At 46.8% G+C, this 24620-nt stretch overlaps 1 protein-coding gene across 9 annotated transcripts in view; it reads right to left on the bottom strand.

Annotated features, from left to right (window-relative positions):
• Nucleotides 1–1412: 1412 nt before the first annotated feature.
• The window catches only part of SH3KBP1 (SH3 domain containing kinase binding protein 1), a 333390-nt gene continuing 310182 nt past the window's right edge, over nucleotides 1413–24620 (bottom strand). For 6 of the 9 annotated variants that reach the window (XM_027533395.1, XM_027533391.1, XM_027533392.1 and 3 more), the window contains 5 exons: nucleotides 16528–16637; nucleotides 12998–13126; nucleotides 8027–8295; nucleotides 5063–5126; nucleotides 1413–4059 (listed from right to left, as the gene is read on the bottom strand). In XM_027533395.1, coding sequence (XP_027389196.1) covers nucleotides 4018–4059; nucleotides 5063–5126; nucleotides 8027–8295; nucleotides 12998–13126; nucleotides 16528–16637 — 614 coding nt within the window. In that variant the 3' untranslated portion in view covers nucleotides 1413–4017. The remainder of the gene's footprint in view (nucleotides 4060–5062; nucleotides 5127–8026; nucleotides 8296–12997; nucleotides 13127–16527; nucleotides 16638–24620) is intronic. The other 3 variants (XM_027533394.1, XM_027533396.1, XM_027533399.1) reach the window with 1 other exon arrangement.

The raw sequence follows: 24620 nt of genomic DNA on the forward strand, positions 1-24620 counted from the left end.
ACTTTATTAGCTTGGTTATTTAAAAAATTGGTTTGTAAACCCTTTAAGACTTTTTAAAAAATTAACACAAATTATAATGAAGTTTTGCATTTCCAGGGCACTTTCCCATTAAAGCGCTCAAAGTTTGCCAACACATCTTAGTTTCTTAGAGAACTAGTCATTCTATAGGGGTGAGAGGGAAGGGAAGCGTTCATGATTTAAATGACCCTGTTTGTATAATTTAATTAAATCTGTTGCCATTGAAATAAGACTGTCCCATAAACCTGGTTCTCCAGGAACTCAACTCTTCTTTTTTAGTCAGTTTTTTTCCTCTATTTTTTCCTTAAAAAATTCTAGTTACAATCTACTAGGTTACCTTGTTCTATTGTTTTGTTGAAACATCTTATCACCTATTACTCCAACAAGAAAAAAAGGAATAACAGCCCATTTTAATGGGGCTTCTGAATTCACAAATACGGTTTGCACACACTTTTTCATTTATGTGGAGAGGCTGCTCCACGGCCACTCCAATTTGGGGTCACTTAAAAAGGCATGAAATAAAACCACCTCAGGAATCTGCAGCTGCTCCATGGATTCTCCCTGGTTTCAGACGCTGCCTTCTGTTCCACATGTTGGGAAAGCCTAGGGACAGAACTAAGAATGACAGCAAAGGTTCAAACCCTTAAGAGACATGCCCCCTCTCTGTTCATACCACACTGACAACCATTTACTTCTGGCCAGGAAAGAGTTTTCTCTGCCCTGGTCATTGTGTTTCCTCATTAGAGCCAGCCTGGGGAATGGCATCTTCCTCCTCTGGCTTGGGTCGAAGCAGCCAAGCCTTCGCTCTGTTGGAAACTGTAACTAGCCACACTGGACACCTATCACCCACACGAGCATTGCTTTGTTAGGCTTTTCATTTGTGCAAAACCAAAGAGAAAAGCTTTTTTTTCTTTTTTTACCAAATCCCTTTGGTGCTAAAACATCTTGACATTAATTTGGGATAAAATAACTAACTTGTGATAAAATAACTAGAGGATTAAAACATAATATTACACACAAAAAAGGAGATCATGATGACCTCAGGTTACAAAATAAAGGCCTTTGTAGGACCTGGGGCTTATTTTTATACAGATCATGGCAACTGTAAGCAATACATTATATGCCCTGTGGTTTTCCCATCCAGGAGATGGTTATGTAAGGAAATAAAAAGCCTGTGATTAGTAAGCAAAGACACACACGTGATCATAGGTACAGGCTGTCTTTATGGGAGAAACAAGTGTGCTTGAGAATGATGTCTAGAGGGCTGTGTACAAATAAAAATGGCTTTACATAATTATTTGAATAATAATTTAATGATTTTTACACTAAAAAGAATTTAGACCTAACTTGAATCTCCCACTTAAATATGAAAGTAAAAGCAAACAACTTGGAAATGGAATTCACAGCCACAGATTTTAATGGATTATTTCTCTTCACTTGGGGAAGATGAGGGAGGAGCATGATATTCCATGTCTTCTGAAGACATTTATCTGAGAGTAATCAAATTGTGTAAAATGGAGAAAAATGACTTGAATTCCAAGATATCATTCCTCTTGGACCATGACAACTTTGAACAAAAATATTTTCACAAAACTTCATTTTAATCATCTTCTTTACAAAGCACAATACTTAAGACTTTTCTAAATACAACTTTAGAAAATGAAGCAAAAAAATAATCTCCATAGATGCTGGTCAAGTCCATGCTGAATGCAAAAGAATTTTTTTCAAAAGTGATACTTCCAAGCTTTTCAATATTCTTGATGGGTCCATTTTGTAAAGATGGCGGCTGTTTGGGCAGTGGCTCGTCCAGTACCATGACTGTAGAATCCTCTTGCTGGCTAGCCCATAGGGCAGGAAGGAAGCTGCATATGCCAACTTCTCCTTCTAGAATTGCTTCTCCTTCTCCTGAAAGCCAGTGACTCTATGAGAAGGTAACATCCCTCTTGTATTCCAGGTCACCAATGCCCCACAAGGGTGCTCCAACCTCTCAATTTAACTATTCACAATCATCTGTATACACATTATATAAAACTATATCATTAGGGATTTTCATAATGAGTGAGATATCCACATGTAAAAGAATCCTATCCTCATTCTTATATTAGGTGGCAGGAATCTCTGAAGGCTTCAAATTTAACATAGAAACTCAGAACAGTCAAGGGGCACAGGGACGTTTTATGTCACTCTCGGAAACATGGTGCTCCTGGCCCCCAGCATACCAAGGGCAAGGTAGCTGGAAAGGCAGTATGTTCAGATGTGAGAGTGAAGGGTGTGAAGCTTCTTTCCTTACACACCCCTTCCCTTAACTACACCCTCACCCTGGAACCCCACCTGGAAGACCAGGGTGTCCAGGGATCTGTGAATACTCTAGAGGAAGTACCTGCCTCTGGGTGAGTATGTAGGTGAGAGGGAGGAGGAAGGAAGGGAGAGAGGAAAAGACATTTATTTGTAATACTTTTGATGATCAACATGTGGTTGGGGTTTTTTTTTTTTTTTTTTTTTTGCATCACTCCTTCATTTTCATCAATTTTCAGTCTTTGTCATTGTGCGAATCTACTGATGTTTAGTAGCTTCACTTTAAAACTCAGGAAATGGACAAAGCAGCTTTTTAGAAACACATAAAACATCTTCAGGGGCCATGAAGGGACCACCCCCCACACCCCAATCCCCAAACAGTCTTGCAATACAGTATGCTTCCCTTATTTTCAGCTAAGGATGAGAAAACAGTTACAGAGTCTAAGGCTGAACTCTTCATTGGCTACAGAGATAAAGCAGACAAGCAAACACCAGTTTCCTTGGGTCAGAAAAAGCAATTCCAGGAATGCAAGAGCGAGCCAACGGCTACACTTCAACAAGCGCCTCCCCCCTTTCTCTTGGACCTGAGGAAAGGGTTACAAGAAAGCAAGGCAAACGACATTATGTGAGTACAGTTTCCACAACAGCACACACGATGACCCAGTGCAGGAAAGAATACAACATTCCCCCCCCTTGGTTTTCATTTTTACTTTTATTTATTTTTGCTTTAATAATGCATATTCTGTTCACTCAAAAGGTGCAAAGGACAGGAAGCAGGGGTTTAACTTGGCTGATGAAAAATCAAGCAGGGGTGACATTTCTAGTTCATGAACAACCTAAAACTAGAACTTAAAAGTCACAGCTGGTACCAAAGAGCGCGCCCAACTTCACAGCTGTCTCCTCTTAGGACCTTTGGTTAGGCGAGAGAAGCTTTGAAGACATGGCCTCTAGTGGACTTTGATAAGTGGCTAGAAAAAACATGTGTGTGTGTGTGTGTGTGTCTTTTAAATCATGGTAGCTGCATCACAAAAGCTCCAATCAAGAGGGTGGTAAAAAGAAGGCACAGATCATTGCAAATACCAGATTTTCTCTTTCTCTTTTTGTAAATATACCATCATATATAAGCTAAAATTTATCTTAGGGTGGTGGGGTTTGCTGGCAGGAGAAGGGACAGGTTGGACCTAAAATTGCATATGTAATAGAATCCTTGAGGGGGACACAGAGCGAGGCAGCTTTTCACATAAAGCGAAAAGAATGGGATGCTCACTCCGGACTGCGTGTAGTACAAACACTGGGGAAATCTGTGGCAAAACACGATTTTAAAAAAAATCATAAAATTATAAAGCTTGTAAACGAAGAATCTAAAATTACATTTTATTAATGGAAAATATCATCAAAATAGTACCACTATGGACTAAACTGCCTGAGTTTTCGTTTCGCGTGAGATCTCATAGTAAAAAAGCCTTTAGCACAATTTGCTCTGTTTAAGTCACAACCAGTGCCAGACCCAGGACTATACCATGGGGAAGAATCTCCTCTTGGATGGAATTTGTGTTGTGCTATCAAGACTTTTGTGCTAATCTTTCAAACAGGGACGTGTTGAGGCAAACCTTTAATCTTTTGGCACAAGGTTATTTTGGCTGGGGCAGAAAATTTGAGTCTTGGACTCGGGATGAATAATGCGACATTTCATTTATCAAGTATTCATTTTGATTGAAGAGCTTTCTTTATGTCATTAACTTCCATCTACAAAGGAAAAACAAGAGCCGAACAAAATCACAATCAATTGGCTGGCTAGATAAAAGCTGGAAAGATAAGCAGCCTGGTTGATTGAAAGAAAAGAATCAACCTGACAGTTTGAAAGGTGAAATGAGTGAAATGGTATCTGAATGAAGAGTTGATCACAATCCCAGAAATGACATAAACCAAAAGAATAGGCATATCGATGTGAAGCTCGAGGAGAGGGTAGATGTTTGAATTCTCCAGCTACAAGTGTCCAAAATTTGTCAAAAGCAACAATACAACAATAATTCCAGTTTCTTGGTCAGAGGGTGGATAAAGTTGTCCTGACACACTGGACCACTTGGCAGGGCTGGAAGGCCACTGTGCTTGGGCCCAAGGGGATGTCTATGAGCACCCCCAAAGTGATGGCATGCAGTTACCGATCCTTTAAACACCATGGATCCCAGTCACCCCCAAAGGAACTGACTGCGTGAGAGCAGAAAGCCCACCATTTCCAACTCCTACACGATTTGGCCTTCAGTCATGGCTGAGTTAGGCCAGAGAGAGGCCAGAGGGGGACAGAGCTCTGATACCCTTCAGGACAGACACAGCTGTCAGGCAGAAGTAGAGAAATAAAGAGCAGGCACCAAGTGTGGACGGCTGTGGTCCTTTGAGCTTCAATGGCCGCATGACAGAAATACCAATGGGTCTCCCTAGCCCCACACTCTCTGGTAGTTATGACAATGAGGCCTCTGGAAACGGCGGGGTTGGGGGTAGTTTTCATAGAGATGGATTCCAAATGAGAAACCCAACTGGGGGCACATTTGCTAATGCCTCCCTTCTCCAAGACTTCCCGGGTCCCAGGAGGGGATGTGAGTAAGGCTGTGTCATTCTAAGACAATTGTCACAGGAAGCCCATCTAAATCGGTAGAAAAATAACTCTCATCTATTTTCAAAATAAAGCCCGGACTTTGCTCCCACCCTCAACTGAGCCTCTCATGGGGCAACAGGATCCCAAGGGACCCACCTGCAACCGAAGCCGGATTTTCTTCTCTTCATCCAACTCTGACAGTAACTGCTTAATCTCTCGTCTGGAAAGCAAATGGCAGTAACATTAAACAAAACCCAGACTTCTATAACAGGAGATAAGAAATCTCTTATCACTACAAAATCCATCTATTCCTTTTACAAAGAAGATGTGGACAGAACATTACACTATTTTCTTTGTACAGCTAAGGCTTAGAGCCTGGTGTAGAAAGGCCATTATTTCTGGGCTCCCCAAATATGCAGCCATTAAATAATAGGTCTGATGTGACCTTGGAAATCCCTTAATGTAAGCTTCTTCTAGAAGAAGAAGGGGAAACTGAGACTCAGGGGGGTGGCCTGATTTGCCCAGGGTCTAGTCTCTAGGTATCCAGGCTTGTATTTGGTCGTCTTCCCTCTAATTAGTCCTTTCTTCCAGAATTGCTGGTCCTTACATGTACTTACATTAACAATATTCATTGCAGACATTTTACCGCTCCCCATATACACACCCATCTATATGCGCATATATATATATATATATATATATATATATATATATTTCCTGTATTTTCACAGAATTTTAAATTACTAAAAGGTTAGCAATATGTTTTCAGATATTCTCAGAGAATCCTACAAATGGGAACACCTAAAAACTGGCAGGTCAAAGAACTGAACTAAGGATACGGTAATTATGTCACAGATGAAGTAGACACAAGTTAGAACACAAAGCCCAGTGCCCTTTCCTAACGTTAAATAATGAAGTAGAACAAAACGAATCATCTCACAAACCCAGGCTCTAGACTGAGGTCACTCCAACCATGCTAACTGGTCAGAGAGCTGTGCGCCATTTAAGGTACTAGACACTCCAGTTTACACGTGCACGTGTGCAAACTAGACTGGGAAATTAGAAAGCAAAGACCGCAGAGGCCTTATACGGCATCCGCTCGCTGCAGACGTGTGCCATGTGGTCCTTGTAGTTGGACCAGTGTCCCAGTACTGTGGTCGACGCACTGGCTTCTCTGACATGCACTGGTCACGCTCTGTCCATGTATTTATTCATGCACACGCTGTGTACCACGACCTCAGTGGGCCCAACTTAGGGTTTAGGAGAGAAGTATAAGATGGGGTCTGAAACACACGGCACAACTCCAGGAGGGAGTCGAGTCCAGGTGGAGGAGTTCATTGGGGAAGGAGGTGTGAAGGAAGTTGCTACGTCTTGAACTAGTGAAAAAGGGTACGTGTCTATGAGGAGGGGAGACAATGGGGGAGTTGATGGAGAAGAGCCAGGACAGAACAGGGAGGCGAGAACTTCAGGTTTGGGAATGAGGAGAGTCAGCACAGACTTGAGCTGAACGCTGCTCGGAAAGTGACACACAGAGCTAAGCTGGGAGACTGGTGGGGACCCAGCACCCCGGGGCAGGGAGGCCAGGCCCTGGAGAGGAGCCACTGTGACACAGAGCTAAGCTGGGAGACTGGTGGGGACCCAGCACCCCGGGGCAGGGAGGCCAGGCCCTGGAGAGGAGCCACTGTGATGACTGATTTGAGAAGTTGGCTGGGAAGCACAATTCCAGCCGACCACGCCCAGGCTTCAGAGTGGAGAGAGCAACATGGGGTGGAGCAGCCCCCGGGCACTGGTGACTCTGCACTCAGGACTCAGGCACAGGGCATTTCAGACATGCAGGAAAGTTCTAGGCACTTCCCAGAAGGAGGGCCCCAAGGCAGGAAGCCCTGGATCCAGGAGTGGCTGATTCATCTTGGTCAGAAGGCTGAGAACCAGTGCTCTGGGACAAACTGGGGTTGTGGGGTCACTGTCTAGGCAGGGGACACCTGTTGCCTGGACATGGATGGGGCCTGTGGGTACCCATAGCTCTCCTGTGCAGGGACAGCTAGGAGCTGGGGACTTGGAGGAAATAGGGGCAGCCTGGCCGGCCCTTCAAGACCCGCTCTAGTCCCATCCTGCAGTTCTGCATATTTGTCTGATGAGTCCTTGCCAGGCAGGGGACATGGGACACCTCCAGTCTGAGCGGAACAGAAGCAGGATACAGCCGCAGGGCTCAGAGTTCCACAGGAGCCTTATCTTAGAATGCTCCGGGGAAAAGACAATGATGTACATTTGGGGAAAAGACGGTGCTGTACATTTGGGAAACACCACATACACTAGCCTCTGTCTTCCCAGGCACAGTGAAGGCTCTGAGCAGTGCTCTAGACAAGAAACTAACTTGGTTTAACCCAATTATTCCCCGAAGAACATGAACATTCAGTGGTAGGCAGGTGCTCAGCCTCAGGTGTCCTCCCCAGGGCGTGGCTGCGGGTGCCTGTGAAGCCGCCATGCTGCTCCCCAGCTGGGGTGCTAGGTCGCCTTTGGAGACCCTTTCAGGAAACACCTCCTTCAGGTGCTTCACCTGTTCCCTCCAGAAAGAGCGAACGGGCCCCTAAACTCTCTGTGCCTCAGTTTATTCAGGTAAGTGCCTCCCGACTCCCAGCCCTTTTTACCATTTTTGTCACTGCACGCAGTGTCCTGGGTGGGGTGTGTGTGCCGAGTGTCGAGCCTCAGGTTGGAAGAGTCCCTGCATCTTTTTCCCACTCTGTGTCCCTAAATGCAAGCCAGTTCCTACACAGGGCAGCTAACTGAAGAAATGGCAATTTCACTGATGCCAGAAGGCCGCTGGGCTGATTAAGCAGTGGTGCATGTACATACCACGTGTTCTGGGGATGTGAAGATCTTTTTCACAGCCTGCTCAGCACATTGGTCCTCGTGGCTGACTCCTCCTCGTCCACCCTGAGGCCAGCCTGGGCCCTTCCCAGGTGCGACTGAGCTACCTGAAGCCTCTGGGGTTCACCCGCCCACTCCCGCCCCTGCTGCCATCATCCCCAGGGAGGCTGGGACCCAGGCTGGCAGAACTCATCCCTGACCTGCGGAAAGCACCCCCAGGAGGTGGTTTGAGAAGGGGCTGCAGACACTCACTTCTGCTGGTCCTTCATGGTCTCGATGATGCTCCTCAGCTCCCGGACCTGCGTCCTCAGCTCCTCCATGGCTGCCTGGCTGCTGGCCACAGGCTCCATCTTTGGTTTGCCTTCCATGCCGAACAGAGACGGGGAGTTGGCTCTGTGTCCAACTGTTCCCAAAGAGGATGACAGAGGGGAGGATGCTGCCGAGGACAGAGGAGCCGGCCCGCCGCCGCCCGCAGCCATGGTCCCCGGCTTCGGTGGCAGGGACGCTTTGTTGTCGGAGACCTGCAATGAGGCAGGACAGACAGGGTTCAGGCCAGGGAGGCATGTGGGGCACTGCCCTGCCCTGTTTACTACGATGCTCCGTCTACATCACCTGCCCTGAAGCCCTCCACATGGTCCACACATTCATTCCTTCCTCCGCGTGCCCTCAAGGGCCTGCTTGCTGCAGGCAACCCCTTGTTGTTGTTCAGTTGCTCTGACTCTTTGCGACTCCATGGACTGCAGCATGCCAGGCCCCTCTGTCTTCCACTGTCACCTGGGGTTTGCTCAGATTCATGTTCACTGAGTCAGTGATACCATCCGACCATCTCAACCTCTGCTGCCCCCTTCTCCTTTTTCCTTCATCCCTTTATGTATTTTAAATTTAGCCACCTTTCTGAACAGGTAGTTCCTAATTGATTTAATGTACTTGTCCAGAGGCCCATGGACCTGCTAGGCTCTTCAAACTCTGAAGTGAGTAAAACATTTTCCTGACCTTCAAGGGGCTGAGAACCCAGTGAGATGCAGATAGACCAACCAACACACTGCAAATGATGGGGGAGTGCACAGACAGGAAGGGAAGCAACCAGGAAAGACCCAGTTTCCTGGAGGGAGGGTCAGGATGAGGAGGAGGACCAGGAGGTGGTCAGAAGTGGGGTGGTTCTAGAGGGGGCAGTTCAGTTCAGTTGAGTCGCTCAGTTGTGTCCGAATCTTTGTGACCCCATGGACTGCAGCACGCCAGGCCTCCCTGTCCATCACCAAACCCCAGAGCCTACTCAAACTCCTGTCCATCACATCAGTGATGCCATCCAACCATCCCATCCTCTGTCATCCCCTTCTCCTCCCACCTTCAATCTTTCCCAGCATCAGGGTCTTTTCCAATGAGTCGGTTCTTTGCATCAGGTGGCCAAAGTGTTGGAGTTTCAGCTTCATCATCAGTCCTTCCAATGAACACCCAGGACTGATCTCCTTTAGGATGGACTGGTTGATCTCCTTGCAGTCCAAGGGACTCTTAAAGAGTCTTCTCCAACGCCACAGTTCAAAAGCATCAATTCTTCGGCACTCAGCTTTCTTTATAGTCCAACTCTAACAACCATACATGACTACATACATGACCACACACATCATGTATGGACGTGAGAGGGGGCAGTGTGTGAGACAAAGGCCTAGAGACCAAAGAGTGAACTGCAGTCAGGGGAAGCTAGAATGTCAGGGGGCAAGAGAGAGGTGGGGTGTGCCCTCAGGGACAGTTAAGGCTAGGGAGGCACAGGGGGCTTGTGGAAAGGGATAAAAGATCGGCTTCCAAGCAAAGGTCACCATGGCTGCAGAAAGGCCGAAGGGCTGGCGGGTCTGGAGATCTAGACACTTTCTGGGAACTCTCATATAGTGAAAGCCGGACACAGTGAGGGTTTCCCTCAGGCAGTGGCCAGGAGTCTAGAGAGAAGACAGTTTAGAGAGATGTGGCAATGGCAGGTTCATTCAAACAAGAGCTGCAGCCCTGCCCTCCCGGAGCAGACACCCCACAGTCACGAGGATGCGGTCCTAGACAGGCCACAGCAGGTGAGATGAGGTACAGACCGAGGGCCGCGGGTGGGGATGCGGAAGGAGGCACTAAGGCTGACCCGTTCATGAGAGGAAGAACAGGCCGAAGGCCCAAAGAACAATCTCAGTTTCAGACACACTGAATTTTAGGAGCCTGATGGATAGCCAAAGGGGAAGTCCAATGGGCAGAGTCAGTGACTGAAAAAGTGAATTGGGCCAGAGAAATCACTAGATGAAGTGCAAGCCATGGGGGTGGATGACACAGAACAGGAAGAGAAGAGGCCCACTGATGGAACCTACAGGTGCCCAGGATTGAAGAGATAGAGAGAGAGGGGAGGGCTCTTGGGGGCTGAGATGGAGAGGTGAGAGAGGGAATGGAGCCAGACCAGAAGAGGGCCCCCTGGAGGAGCTTCCAGAGGCGCTGAGAGCAAAACTGGGGGGAGCCGATTGGTGGAGCCAAGGGAGAGTGAATTCTGGTCAAGGCAGGTTGGCAGCTGCAGGGGAGGTGAGGGGCATGGCCTGCAGATTTAAAACTCCTTTTCCAAACACTCGGCTGAGAAAGGAAGATAGGAGAAAGAGAGAGTTCTTAGAGAAGCCTCAGGAGGAAACAGGATCAAGAAAGGGTTGGATTTGCTTTCAAAGACAGGGGAGACCCTGAGCTGGAAGATTTCTTGAAGGTAAGAGCCAAGGTGAAGATGGAGGATACAGACAGGGAGGTCTGATGGAGAGGGAGGTCAGAGGCCTGAGGGGGCCAGGAGGGCACAGGGAGCATGAGAAACACGGGTGGGAGGGAAGAGGGGCAGGCCGCAGGCCTATGGAGGTGAGATCATAGGCGGGGGGAGGGGGGAGGGAGTAGACAGGATGGTGGGAGGTGAGGGAGTTGAGGCTGCTGGTGAGGCTGGGCAACACAGCCGGGACTCCCTCCAGCAGCCGGCACCCAGGGCTGGAGCCAAGATGGGGCTGGGCTGGCATGGTGAGGAGGCTGAGCCTGGACTCAGGCTGTGCTGCAGGGAGAAACTGGGCAGAGTCCGCCAGAAGCAGATGGGCCATCGTTCCCAGCCTTTCTGCTCGCCTTTTCTCTGCCAAGTTATCATTGAGAAAATCGCTTTCTGCTGCCAGAGAGAATGTGCCACCATCCTGTGCTGATTGTTAGTAGGAGTTAGAGTAAGAGGGGCGAGGGGCTGACATTTACAGAGCACTGATTATATGCCAGACGTTGGCTGGGCAACTGAAATGAGGGTCAGTTGGCACACAGGCTTTATGGAGCAGGAAACTGAGGCTTAGGGATGTGGTTGAGAAATTCCCCACATCTCAGAGCTCAGGAGTGGCAGAACTGAGCTTCAATCCCCTCCCATGATATCAGCTGGACCCTTAGGCTTGGTAATGTGACCAGGGCTGCCTGTGCCCGAGTCTCAGGGTCCTCTCTCCTGGCCTGATTTTCTTTGCTTCTTTTCTACTCCTAAGTTCATACCCTTCCTCATTTCCCACCCTGTATTCTCACATACGTCCCTCAACCCACCCATGTCCTCACAGTGACTTTCAGACATTTCTTGGATCGATGCTTCTCTTTGCATTGCCTATGTGACTCACCCTCCCAAATCACTTCAGCTAACACGTGTTTGTTACAAGCCCTCACAGAGTACAGGCCACCAAATGTCCTGATCAATTAGTTCAAGAGGAATTTCTAGAAGCAATAAATAAGAATGACAACTCTGGGAAAGAGAAATGGAACAGAACAGTGAAACTCAGAAATGTGAAGAGCCAATGCCCACCAGTAGATGTCGCTACAGAGACACTCTAGAGACGTGGGCGAGAGTGCAACTCTAGGCATTCCTACGGTCACCAGAAAAAACGGATCTAAATCCAATTTCTGCAAATGGAATCCTTTTATAAAGGCAGACTGCTTCAGTTTTGTGAATATTACAATCGATCTGCTTTATAGGATCATATTTTTGCTGACTATATCAGCTTTTTAAGAAAATCTATACATGTAAATCCGTAAATCTATGAGAAGGAAAATTTCACATCACCTTTGATTTCTTTGTGTTAATTCCTGTTATGAGTGCCTTAAAAATGACATCTGCTTTCTGTTTTTAGACAGAAAGCACTTGCTAATGTTTAAAGAAAATAACTTCAATTGTCCAGCTTCTCTCAGCATGAGAATATGGCATTTTAAAATCATACTTCACAATCACAGGATGAACGGAACTTGTTTAGGATAACCTTTAGAAGCCACACACAGTTGCTAAACAATGTGTTCTTTGTTCCTCATAAGCCAATAATAAAAGAGCTATACTATCCCTGGGCATGCAGTGAAATTAAAATGTTTTTAGACTATAAATGTATCCTAATAAATGAATCCAAATAAGCTTTTCTGTTAGAAATCCCATTAGTTATTCAAATTCATGAACTGCCAATTGTAATTTGTGACACCACCAGTTTTGAACATAAAAGTCACAATCTGTAGGCAGAGGGCACAGCATTTAACATATTTCATGCAATCTTTGTAAAACTGTTTTGGTTGTTGTGATGGTGATGATGTGTGAGGAAATATGTGTGTGTGCATGTGTATGTGGTTGCCAGTATGAAAAGGGGATCAAGCCATAAGAGAAAACATGGGATTCTGCTCAGTTTTGGAGACTGTAACATTCCTTAGGGACTTTGATGACCAAAGTCATCACTGTCATCAAAGAATGACAAAAAATTTGTGTTGTGTGTTGTAATGGACTAAATGTGTCTTCCCAAAATTTCCCAAAATGTGAAAACCCTAACTCCCCTTGGGATGCTATTGGGACATGGGATATCTGGAAGGTGATTAGGACATGAGGGTGGAGCTCCCATGAATGGGTTGTTGCCCTTCTAAAAGGGACCCCAAAGAGCTCTCTCACCCTCTTTCTTCCATATGAAGATACAAAGCGTAGTCATCAGTCTGCACTTCTGAAGAGATCTCTCAGCAGAAGCTAACCACGCCAGCATCCTGATCTCAGGCAGCCAGCCTCCAGAAATGGGAGAGGCCAATTTCTGTTGTTTCTATGTCACCCAATCTGTGGCACTTTGTTTCAGCAGCTCCACATGACTAAGATATCTGTTTCTCTTGTTTGGTTTATGATGCATCATCAGAGCAGACACGAAAAGGCAGGGGTCCCGTGCTGCCAGGACACCCTCGCCACGGCTGGCCACTCACTTGGGATATGGTAACAGTCTTCGACGCTTTCTTGGATGCGTCCACTCCTCTGTGTGCAAGTGAAACGTGTTCTTCTTTATCTTCTTCAGGACTTGGGGAGTCAAAGATGTCAGGGCTTGAAAGGGAAGACTGGATAAAGCCAAAAGAAAATGCTTTTGTCAGAGTTACACCTTAGCTGACATAGCTTTTGTTAACATAATGCAGTATGCTTTTCAAAGCACTCGACAGTTATATTTTGTTTGTCTCTTCATTATAATGCCAGGCAGAAAGTGTGCTATTATCTGTGTGCTAGAGAGAGTGGCAGAACTGGGACTAAGACGATTTCCTTGACCAGGGATCTTTCTTTCTATGGGATCTTTCCACTGATGCCTGTTGGTCATTTCATCTGTGCAAGCATCCACCTATCCATCTATCTTTTCCAGCTCCCTCCATCCCTCAGAGATCCTCTGTTTTTTGTAAACATTTGCTACCATGTGCCAAGCACTCAGCTTGGTACTGAACTTGACAGTGACGTGCCAGACACGGTCCCTGCTCTCACAGGGTGGACAGTCCAATGGGGAAGGACATTCAGGTTGAGAGGAAGCTGCCTCTAACCCGCCTCTCCTCCCTTCCCTCCTGATCCTTTCTCAGAACCACCGAATCTGCTGCATAGTGAAGTGCCTGAAAGGACTTGTCTGAGAGGAAACCATCTCTGGGAGTAAGGGATCAGCAACCCTGCAGTCCAGTGAGCAGTGTTATCTGCAACCCCAGAGAACCGCCCTGCCTGCCAGCACACCATGCTCATGTCTAATCTGCTACCTGCTGCTAAAACGCTGCCCTCGGGGCCATGGACGATCATTATCCATTCTGGATTCCATCTCTGCTAAGGTGTATTTACAGAATGGCAGCATCTCTTGGTGAAATATGGGGAAACACTCCTACCCTTTCTGCCTTGCTGTGAAGATTGAAAAAGCTGGATGAACAAAAACCAATTCACTGGAATCACTTGGTCAAAGAAGATGACTATGTTAGAATTTCCTTATTTTAGGACAAAGCAGAGAAAAAGAAGAGTTCCTGCGGCAAGGAGGAATCTTCCAGACATGTTGCTGGGTGAGCTCCTATTCAGCCTTGCCTCTGCGCCTTCCACCTCTGCAGTGGGAAAAATAGCCGTGTTCAGGGTCACCATGTGGCTCCATTATAGAAAAATCAGACCTACAAATACTATTCATTTTCTTCTGTTTACTCTACTTACTACGCATTACATTGAGGGAATGTTTAAGCAATGTTTTAAAATGAAAAGGTCTTATTTGTTAATCTTCAGTTAATCTGAAAATCCAATTACCTACATCCCCCCAACCAAGCTTTCTTTTACTATAAGCTTAACTACCTTATAATGCCTCTTATTTTCAGATTTTATTCAAAAAGCCAGTTTCCTCCTATAGAACCTATGATTCATGAGCTGTCAATCAATGCTGGCTCTTTGAATTCAATAAAAAGCTCACACTAGGTTGAGAGGCCCCAGGCTACAGAGACATGACTAATGTATTTCCTCCATCATTCCCTCCAATTGCCTTTTAGGAATATGTCCATACACAGTAGTCCCATCTTGCTATGAAAAACCTAATGGGAACGCGCTAATGGAAAGAAGGGTAAACAGGAATGGACAGGAATGAAGGGAAAGAGTACAGTAATTGTACTTCTTTAAAGCACAAATGTATCCTGCTGCTTTAAGTCCACAAATAAAATTGTTTCATATAATATATCAAAGTTCGAGCCACTATTTCATAAGCTTTCTGCAGACAGGGACCATATTTATCTCATTCCCAGTTGCAGCCTTGGTACCTGGCGCAGAGCTGAGCCCACAGCAGATAACCATCAATATGTGTGGAATGAGTGAATGAACAAACATGTTATCTAAAGGCAGGGTGAAGATGACATGCCTTTACCCAGTCTCCCCCAAATGTATCCGAACCCCCAGACACAAGCTGTAGGGACCAAGAGTGTGGTGCGGGGAGGAGGGCGGGTAGAAACTCAAACTTCTCTGTGTTTAATCCTAATACCTCAGGGTCCTCTAGATCTTGAAAAGCTGAGAAGAATTTGGACAGAAAACAAAAATGGTGAAAGATGCATAGAGAATATATCAGAGGTAGAATGAAATATTTAAATACAGAGATACTAAGAAGCAATTAAATAGTCTGTGTGTTGATGAAGTGTTTAAGGAGGGTGTGGAAAGCTGAGAGGGAAGGAAGGTGGTGCTGACACAGTGCTCTCTGTAATAGTAAAAAAGTAAGCCACGTTTTCAAGCCTTTCTTCCCCAAAGATGGCAATACACAGTTAGATATGCTTCCTACAATGAGGAAAAACAGGACCACTCAATCCACACTTCCAGACTCAGTGGATATGAGAGACGAGGTTCAAAGGAAGTGGCATTTGTTTTCTTCTAAATGACCAGTCCTTAGGTGGGATCATTAGAAAGTGTCCTGAGAAACCTGAAAAAGGTTAATTCTTTGGTATCTGGGTGAAGGCTTTAGTCCCACAGTCCCAGCAAGGACAAGGCAACTCAATATATAGAGACAGACAGACCCACACACATACATACGCTGCTTGCAGAAGCATCACGATTTTTCTACAGTGACCTTCACTTCAGTGTTTAGGATGAATGAAACATACATGTCCAGAGACACTGCATTGGCTAGATAAACGCCCACGTATTCCCAGGCTAGAGTGTGGGGACAGCCACATTCACTGTGGCGTGACGGGAGGGGTGCATGATGGGGAGAAGGTGCACAGTGGAAGGGGAAAGCAACTTCCAAAGCCATGTATTCTGTGTGGGCCTATTTTGAAGAAATGCAAGATACACAACAGGAGGTGAACAGGTCTTAGCTCTTGGGAACAAGACTACAGGGAACTTACTTTTTTCTTCACCCCTTTTGTGCTTCAGATGTGGTACAATAAATGCATTACAAGTTTTGAATAAGAAACAAAGTTATTCAAAATGACCCAAACGAAAACTTCTTTGGGTTATCTGGAGTGTTCTGCCTGTTCTCTCCTGCATGATCAGGTGCCTGGTATGCTTGAAACCCATCTCCTAAAGGTCTACATGGGGTTCTGTGCAGGGGTGCTGAGGACAGGGCTTTGAGAGAAAAATGCTGGGCCGCTGCCAAGCACTGGAGAGCAGCTTACCCTTTCTTCCCCTCAAAAGTTCTCTTTTGTTTATAGACCAACCCAGCCTTACTCTCCTTTCCCATCAGAAAACATGACATTTTTTTCCCCTTACCGATTTCACTTCAGGTTCAAACAAAAATCCATGGAAGAACAGAGGAGGAGAGGGGCACGAGGGAGTCCCCACCTCACTGGCAGATGCACAAAGAACTAAAAGAAGGAAGTACTGCCTGACTCCAGAAGACTCTCCAACTGCTTCCAGCCAACAGTGTAGCTCATAGACCTCCCTCTCCCAGAGGGTCCTCCAGTCAGCCACTCGCAGCACAGCCCTTGGCCAGAGGCCCTAATCTCTCCTGCCTTCCAGCCTTGGGAAGCGAGGAGACACTTACAGACGTCAGAGACTGGGATGGAGGTCGTCTCCCCGTGGCTTTTGGTCTGCTTGTGGTTGGGTGACTGAGTTTCTCAGTAGATGATACCACGGAGTCAAAACCTTCTAGGTCTAAAACAAAAGGACAACAGATTTTTAAAAGTGCATCAGTAGGAGTAAGGGAAGGTTATTTTAACATGCTGCAAGCACGTCTTTTCATTAATAATCATCCTTTATGTCTGGTTTATACTTCATCATTTATTAAGGTTGTTTTACATCCTTTGGTCACCTCATCAGTGTGATTCAAACTGAATGAAAGAATCATTTCCACCTCGGTTTAACAAGCTAACATGGAGGAAAGAGAGCCATGATTTTTCTCCCCTCCTTCAATAGCTATATTCATAAATCTTCAAAAGCTACAGAAAGAGAAATAAAGGAGGATTCCTCTTTCTTCCACAAAGCCAAGTCCATTTTGGTAGATACAACATTCGTGTAGTTACAATACAATAAGAACTTATCACAAGGTACCACATCCCTGGGCAAGTGAACGCTGGTCGTTGATTCCAGAAGACAAGCGAGGGCAACCTTGTCCTCTGGCTGGACCATCACCCTACTGTTAGACTCTTAACTGCCTGGAAACAGACAGCAAGCTTCTGTTCCCTCAGATGACTCACAGAGCCCCATACCAGTCTGTTTCCAGACGCATCGCCCAGCGGAGACAATATCATCTTCAGTCACCAGTCTGCTCACTCGATCTCTCCATGATGACTGAGCAACGACTCTGTGCCCCACACAGAGCTGGACACCAAGGCAAACCCAGTGAGCGTGGGAGAAATGAGCCTGTCCTCAGGGTGCCCCCATCTCGAGGACTGATGTCTCAGATGAACGGCATGTCATTCAGTCAGATCATCACTGCCTTTACTTTGTCACCTCCTTCAACCAGATCAGGCAAAAGGGGTGGCCTGGTTCTACAGAGTTCTGGGAATTTATAAACCAAGTGTAGATATCTGTGTGATGGACAAAGGGATGGCTGGCAGAAAGGGATGGACCTTGAGACTCATTACTGCTGGTGAATGGGACCACACCCCCTCTTCCTGACCGGGAGACCATGCTTTATTGGCCGTGCCTGACACTGCCTTCCCAAACAATCCCCATTCTCCCAACAGAGCCCTAGTTTTGTTTTAGGACAATGTTCCCAGTGGAAGCTTGTTTGGACTAATCTGGTGATGGCGATCCTGCTTCTTGTGGCCTGTGATTGGTTTAGAGGTGGCCGTGGAGCCCAATTTGGGTCGCTGAGAAAGGAAAGGATTTCCTCTCTGCCTCTAAACCTCCTCTTCCTTCCTACTTGGGGAGTTGTTGTGCGAGAATAGGATGCCTGGAGTTGTGGATAGGTTTAATGTCCTTCTAAGAAGAGAAAGACACCAGGACCCACTTATCCCTCTGCTGTTTGAAGACACAGTGAGAAGACAGAGTCCATGAACCGGGAGGAGGGGACTCAACAGACACAGCATCTGCTAGTGCTCTCATCTTGGCCTTCACCGCCTCCAGAACTGTGAGAAATAGATGTCTGTCGCTTAAGTTCTGTCATGGCAGGTCTGGTAGACTAAGACAGGCATGGATTTTGAGCTAAGCTGTTTGGGTTCAAATCCCGGCTCCAACACCAGCCACCAGTGTACCTGGCATGTTTCTACTCTCTTCCCATCACTTCTTTTTTTCTTTTGCCCACACCCCACAACATTTGGGACCTCAGTTCCCTGACCAAGGGTTGAACCCATGCCCCCTGCATTGGAAGCATAAATCTTAACCACTGGATCACCAGGGAAGTCCTTTCCTGTTCCTTCCTGCAGCAGTAGTCTTCAGTCCTTTACCTGCCATTGCACAAATGACTATACACTCTTTTATGAACCATGAGGGAGATGCTCTTGGAGATCTTCAGGACAGCAAAGCAGAAAAACAGAAAGAGCTTGGGTGACTGATCACCTCAAGGAGCCACTCAGCAACCCTGGAATGACAATGTCCTGACTTCTCACCATGTGAAATAAACTCCCCCTCCCCTTATGTCAGCTAATTTTAGTCAGATATTCTTTCTCTGCAACTGAAAGCATCTTAAACTGCCACAACTGCAAATGTGCTGGCTCGGGACAGAAAAGATAAAAACGATGTGTGTTTTTTTCCCTTCCTTATTGTGGGGAGTGCTCCTTTGTTGAGGGGTACCATAAGCAGTCTGGCCGTGTGACAGCTTTATTCTATTAATGCGCAGGCAGGTGCTGTCTGCAAACTACTTCCTTGAGTGGAATATGCAAAACCAAGCACAACTCACTGGTCAGGACAAACCATTACATTACCCCTGGGATTAGATGACATGACTTTATTCCAGCACCTGGTGAATGAATAATTACTCAACATGAACTCATCTTATCAGGGCAAAGCAACTGTAACCAAAGGCTAACTCTGCAGAGACAGCACCAGAAAAGCATCAGCAGTGCTCTGAGGCCAATGAGGAGCTGATCAGCACCCAGGGCCACAGAGAGGCTTCTGAAAAGGGCCCCCACTCACCAGCCAGCTCTGTGGAGATCGGGGTGGGTCCCTCTAGAACCTGTTCACTGGCCTGACCCTCTCAGGGGCCTTACCTTTAAGAGAATCTTACTTTCCTAAAAGAATCTCCTTCAGTCCCCACCCCAGGACTTGCTTCTACCAGCTCCATGTTGTCTGAAATTGAAATTCCCAATTACACACTTGGATTGGTGCCAAAAGCCATCATCTGACACTAATATCTGAATTTTTAAAAAATTGCTGTTTTCTCCAATTATAAATGGAATATGTGCACAGTGTATAATTTTTCAAAGCCATAAAATGATAACAATAAAACAAAGTCAACTATAACCTTACTGTGCCGAGACAACACTATTAGTATTTTGGTAGCTTTCCCTTCAGGCTTTTTCTATAAATAGACTGCCTAGTTCACATTACATGTAGTAATGCATTCTGCTTATTTCACTAAACATTATATTCCATGTGGCTATTTTGATTGTTGTAGAATCTTCCATTGCACTGCAGTTCATGATTTACTGAATCAATTCCTTAGCAATGGGTAATTAGTTTTCAAATCATTTCCTCTCTCTCTGTTGTTGTTTTATTAAGGAGGAGCGCTGCACAAACATCTTTGCATACGCTCTACATCCAGTGAATTTAGCAGGTTCTCTGGGCAGCTCCTCAACTGGGCCCTAGAGGAAGGGATTAAGGCCCAGGGCAGGGAGGTCTGCTGGCAGAAGGGTGGAGATGAGGGGTGTGGAGGGCACAAGGTACTTGCAGGGCACAGAAAGCCTGGGTGGGGGAAGCAAATGCTGAGCAGCAGCCAGGAGGGAAGGAGGCGAAGGACAGGGTCGTAAAGGTTGCAGTAAACAAGCCAGTGCTGAGGGCCTTGGCCAGGCGCTGCCAGGACCTGAGAGCCACCACCTAGACCATGGCTCCATCCTAGACACTGAAGCCAGCTCAGGAGGCAACACTGGAGCAGGCTGAAGCTGTGAAAGAATAATCAAAGGCTTGCTGACTCTGGTTCTCCACCTTGGCTGTGGAGAAGAGCCACCTGGACAATTAAAAATAAAAAGGCTCCTGCCTGGCTCCCGCCATGGGACTGACTGGGTTAGTCTGGGGTTTCAGTCTAGGCCAGGCAGGCTCCCCGTCTCCCCAGGCTTATTAGGATGTTAGTAGCAGAGGCAGGGGGCAGGGAAGGGGGTGAGTCAGGACTTAAGCAAGTGGAGGAGAGGAGAGGGCACTGGGCCAAGGGCCACCAGGGGGGTGGCAGAGGTTCTAGGGTCCAGTGAGGCATCGGGAGTCAGGCTCCTCACAGGGTGGGTCCCCTGCTGACCTGGTGGGTGGGCAACAGAGGTGATCAGGTGGTAACCACAGTGGTCACAGGGGTGACAAGTCAGAAATGTGGCAGCTGGGGTGAGAGAGAGGCACTCGAGGAGCCCAGCATGCAGAGCGGGGCAGGAGGTGGGACAAGGGGAGTTGGTGGGGTGGCCTCAGGCCCCCCTTACAACAGACCCAGAACATCTTCTGGTGTGCAGACCAGGCAGCACCCGGGAATTTTCTGTTGGACTCCATCTGTGCTCCTGACCCACCCTCCGAAGCCTGCTGAAAGAATGAAGGCCCCAGGGGAGTTGAGAGTTTGACATCGTTTGAGACAGTGGTCTGTCCTAAATCACACTTTCCAAATGACTCAGAGGGCTGGTCTGTGTGTGGCACATGACTGTGAGCCCCAGGAGGGCAGGGACCCGTCTTCGTGCTCTCACACTCAGACAGGCATACTGGCGGTCCGGTGAATGAAGGAACACACGAGCAAGCCCACAGATGAACCAACTCTCTGAAGAAAGAACTCTGATTACAGGCATGCAGCTTATAGAGTGGGGGCTGCTGGTGGGCTGCGAGGAGCAGCTTGGTTGTGATGGGGAGTGGTGGGCAGCCTTTGGTGCCAGGGCTGCAGAGACAGCCCAGCCGGCCCATCCATGCTGTTTCACTGGCTGAGGTCTGCACTAAAAAAGCCCCACACAAGCTGAAGCCTGGCCACTCAGCAAGCAGCCTCAGTCAGCATCCCCATGACAGATGGCCCTGAAGAGCATCTCGTCTCTGTCACTCCACAATACAAGCAGGGCTGAGGCCTGCAGGGGAGCCGCACTCTTAACCTCCTCACACAGACTCAGCTATGTGGAACTTTCTACAGTTGGAGCTCGTAAAAAGCACTTTGGGGAAATAACAAACAAAACCAAAGTGCCAGAAAGAAGAAGATGCACCAAAGATGAGGTCACTTGTTGAAAAGGGAACCTCAGACCTTGAACTTCAACTCACTTCTGCTTTCGGACAATGGAGGGGGCAGCTCTTCAGCACTGTAACATAAATTTTCAGTGGCACAGAGCATGCTCTCATGACTGTGGCCGGGGGAGCTGAGATTAAGGCAGAATTTCCATGACTAACCCATTGTGGTGTGAAGAAAATGTCCCAATTTTCATGGTGGTTTTGAAATGAATCAGGCTGAAACCTGATATGAGCTTTCTCAGCCTGGCTAGGAATTTTTCCTCTTAATAAAAAATGGTTTTAATGCCCATAAGCCAATCCAAAACTCTGGAACTGGCAAAGGTGGGGTATTTTTTTTAAAGTTAGTTTCATAAGGATGAGAGGTCCTGAGCTTTTCTGATACTTGGAAGACGAACCCTCTGCAGACATACGGGGATAATTCATGCTGGACATGGAGTCAGCTTGGAAATGCCTTTGGACTCTTCACGGCACAAGGAGTTGCCCATTTTCCATAAGTTTCAGTCACACCCTATTTAGTTCAATTAGAAAATGTGGGCTCATTTTCCACTGATGGGAGGGATGGTACCAGTGACCACAGGCAACCTGAAACACACCCACTGAAAACATGGAGGAGAGTCAACAGCCTGAGGCGGGCCAGTGGCACCAAAGGAAATGTTTGTGAGCTCCTACGTGGCTCTGCTTACTTACTGTAGTTTGCTGCTCTAGACTCGAGAATGAGTCCTGGAATAGAAGTTTCCTACATCTGAAGCTTGGCAGCATTACTCCCTCCCAATATCTCTGGAAACCACACCATCCCTGCATGTCCTGTCAAGGACCATTAAAGCTGCAGGAACTTCTTACATGGAACCATGGAAATGAATTTCTCACTCCAAGTCCTGTACCATCCCACAAGCTGCTGCCAGAGAGAGATGTGTAAAGTGAAGATCTGAGTATGCTCCTTTGCTGCTTCAAGTCCTTCCTGAGTGCCAATGAAATCCTGGTGCCTTCATGTGGCCGATGCACCTCTGTCCCTCAGGTGACTTCCTCCTCTCCCCTCCCCTCTCCTCTCCTCCCTTCCCCTGGGGCCATCAAGGCTTGGCTTGGCAACTAAGATCTCTTCCAAGAATCCAGACTGCACTCTAAACTGACCTGAGTGCTCCCTAGAGACTCATCACTCCAATGTCAATGTTCAGCACCCTGAACTAACAGTCTCTGTTGGCCTATCTATCTCCCTCATCAGCCAAGGAAGAAGCCATGGCTTCTACCTCTGTTCTTCCCAGGCCTAGCACCATACCTGGCTTGCAGTGAGTGTTCAATAAATGATTGTTGAATGAATGAACAAACAACCTTTCTGGGCTTTGGTTTTCCCACCAGGGGGGGGGGGGGAAAGGAGACAGTTATCTGAGCTATCAGCTCTGCACGGTTATTCTTTAATAAATGAGAGATTATGTGAAAACCCTTTCAGATCACGCAGGTAGAATTTTGTTTTCAGATGCCAATGATGGAGCTGTGGGACCTGGGAGCAGAAATTTAAGAGCAAGGCTAAATCTTTTAAAAAAAGAAAACCAAGCCACAACAAGATTTTTCTTTTTTTAAGATTTAAGATGAGAAAACTCTAAACCCACAGGGCCGCAGGTATATTCTCTACAAAGAAGAAGCATCTCAAGGTAGTCTGGTCAGGAGGAAATCTCACCCTGCGTGGAAATCCTTTGACTCATGTGAAAAATCTGTGCAGACTGCAAAGATAGGCCTGTTATGAGGGGTCAATGAACACCTGCATCAGCTGAGTCACCAACTGAAAAATTCTCATTTAAGCAATGATTAGATTCTGTGGGAAAATAAGCCCTCCAAAATGTGTATGGATATAGCAGATTTGCTGTTTTGTTTTCATTTATCAACTAGGGTGAAGTTTTCAAGATACAGGCGGCGGCTGCTGCTGCTGCTGCTAAGTCGCTTCAGTCGTGTCCGACTCTGTGTGACCCCAGAGACGGCAGCCCACCAGGCTCCCCCGTCCCTGGGATTCTCCAGGCAAAACACTGGAGTGGGTTGCCATTTCCTTCTCCAATGCATGAAAGTGAAAAGTGAAAGTGAAATCGCTCAGTCATGTCCGACTCTTAGTGACCCCATGGACTGCAGTCTACCAAGCTCCTCCATCCATGGGATTTTCCAGGCAAGAGTACTGGAGTGGGGTGCCATTGCCTTCTCCAATACAGGCGGCTAGGAGTAAACAAACGTGAGCTACCGGTCAGCCACCCTACTACTCCACCCTTCATGAGAGTGTGCTCATCCAGCCCTCCCAAAAACCCATGCCAAGCAGGCTACTCTATTCCATAAACGAGACAGGGAGGTCACAGGTTAGACAACATTATCAAGGTCACAGTCAGAAAGTGGCAGGGTGCACTCTTAGATTCACGCTGGTGACATTCTTTCCATTACAGAGCACTGGACAGACAGCAGTGTTCCTACTGGACCTTCCTTCTCATCCAACTGATAGTGAGTTCTGAGAATTGTTCCTCCATCAAGAGCAAGATGCCAGAAAATGTAATTTGTGTGTGTGTAGAAATAACTCTGTGCTCTGAGAAGAAGTTGCCTTTGTTCTATTTTATTTAAATGTGCTCTTAAAAGGACTGAAAAGGGGGCTGGCTTCTTTAAAGAAATCTCTGGCAAGAAATATAAGGTGTGAGGCAAGTTAAGGGGGAATGTTGGTCTATTCAGTGCAGAGTAACTTTTACACGGAAACTTGTAGCTCAAGAATAAAAGAGGGAGATAAAGTTTGTTTACTCATTCACTTAAACATTTGTTAAGTAACTACTGTGTGCCAGACACAGGGAAAGTTCTGAGAATAAAAGGACAATCACTTATAACACTACTATCCATTAAAACTTGCTGGGATGATGGAAACTGGCTATATCTGCACTATCCAATATGGTGCCACCAGCCCTGTGTGGCTAACTGAGCACACAGAACATGGCTAAGTGTGATGATTTAAATTAAATTTAAATAGCTACATGGGGCTAGCAACAATGAAAATCTCTAACGTGATCCTACATCGTGCTATTTCTTCTCGCATGTGCTCAGCTCCTTCATTCAGTACACAGTTCCTAAGTGAGACCTGTGAGCCAGGCTCTGGGTTAGGCATAGGGGTGGGGTGGGGGGCGGTGTGCAGCGATGAACAAAACAGCTGTGGGCCCCACCCTATGGAGCTCAGAGCCTCTGGAGAGAGACAGGATTTTACAGACATAATTACAAATTCTGCTAGCTAATACGAGAGACAGGTATAAGATGAAATTAGCAGTGACAGTCTGGTGACCTAATTGAGAT

Source organism: Bos indicus x Bos taurus, chromosome X (assembly GCF_003369695.1).
Source record: "Bos indicus x Bos taurus breed Angus x Brahman F1 hybrid chromosome X, Bos_hybrid_MaternalHap_v2.0, whole genome shotgun sequence".
NCBI classification, from domain to species: domain Eukaryota; kingdom Metazoa; phylum Chordata; class Mammalia; order Artiodactyla; family Bovidae; genus Bos; species Bos indicus x Bos taurus.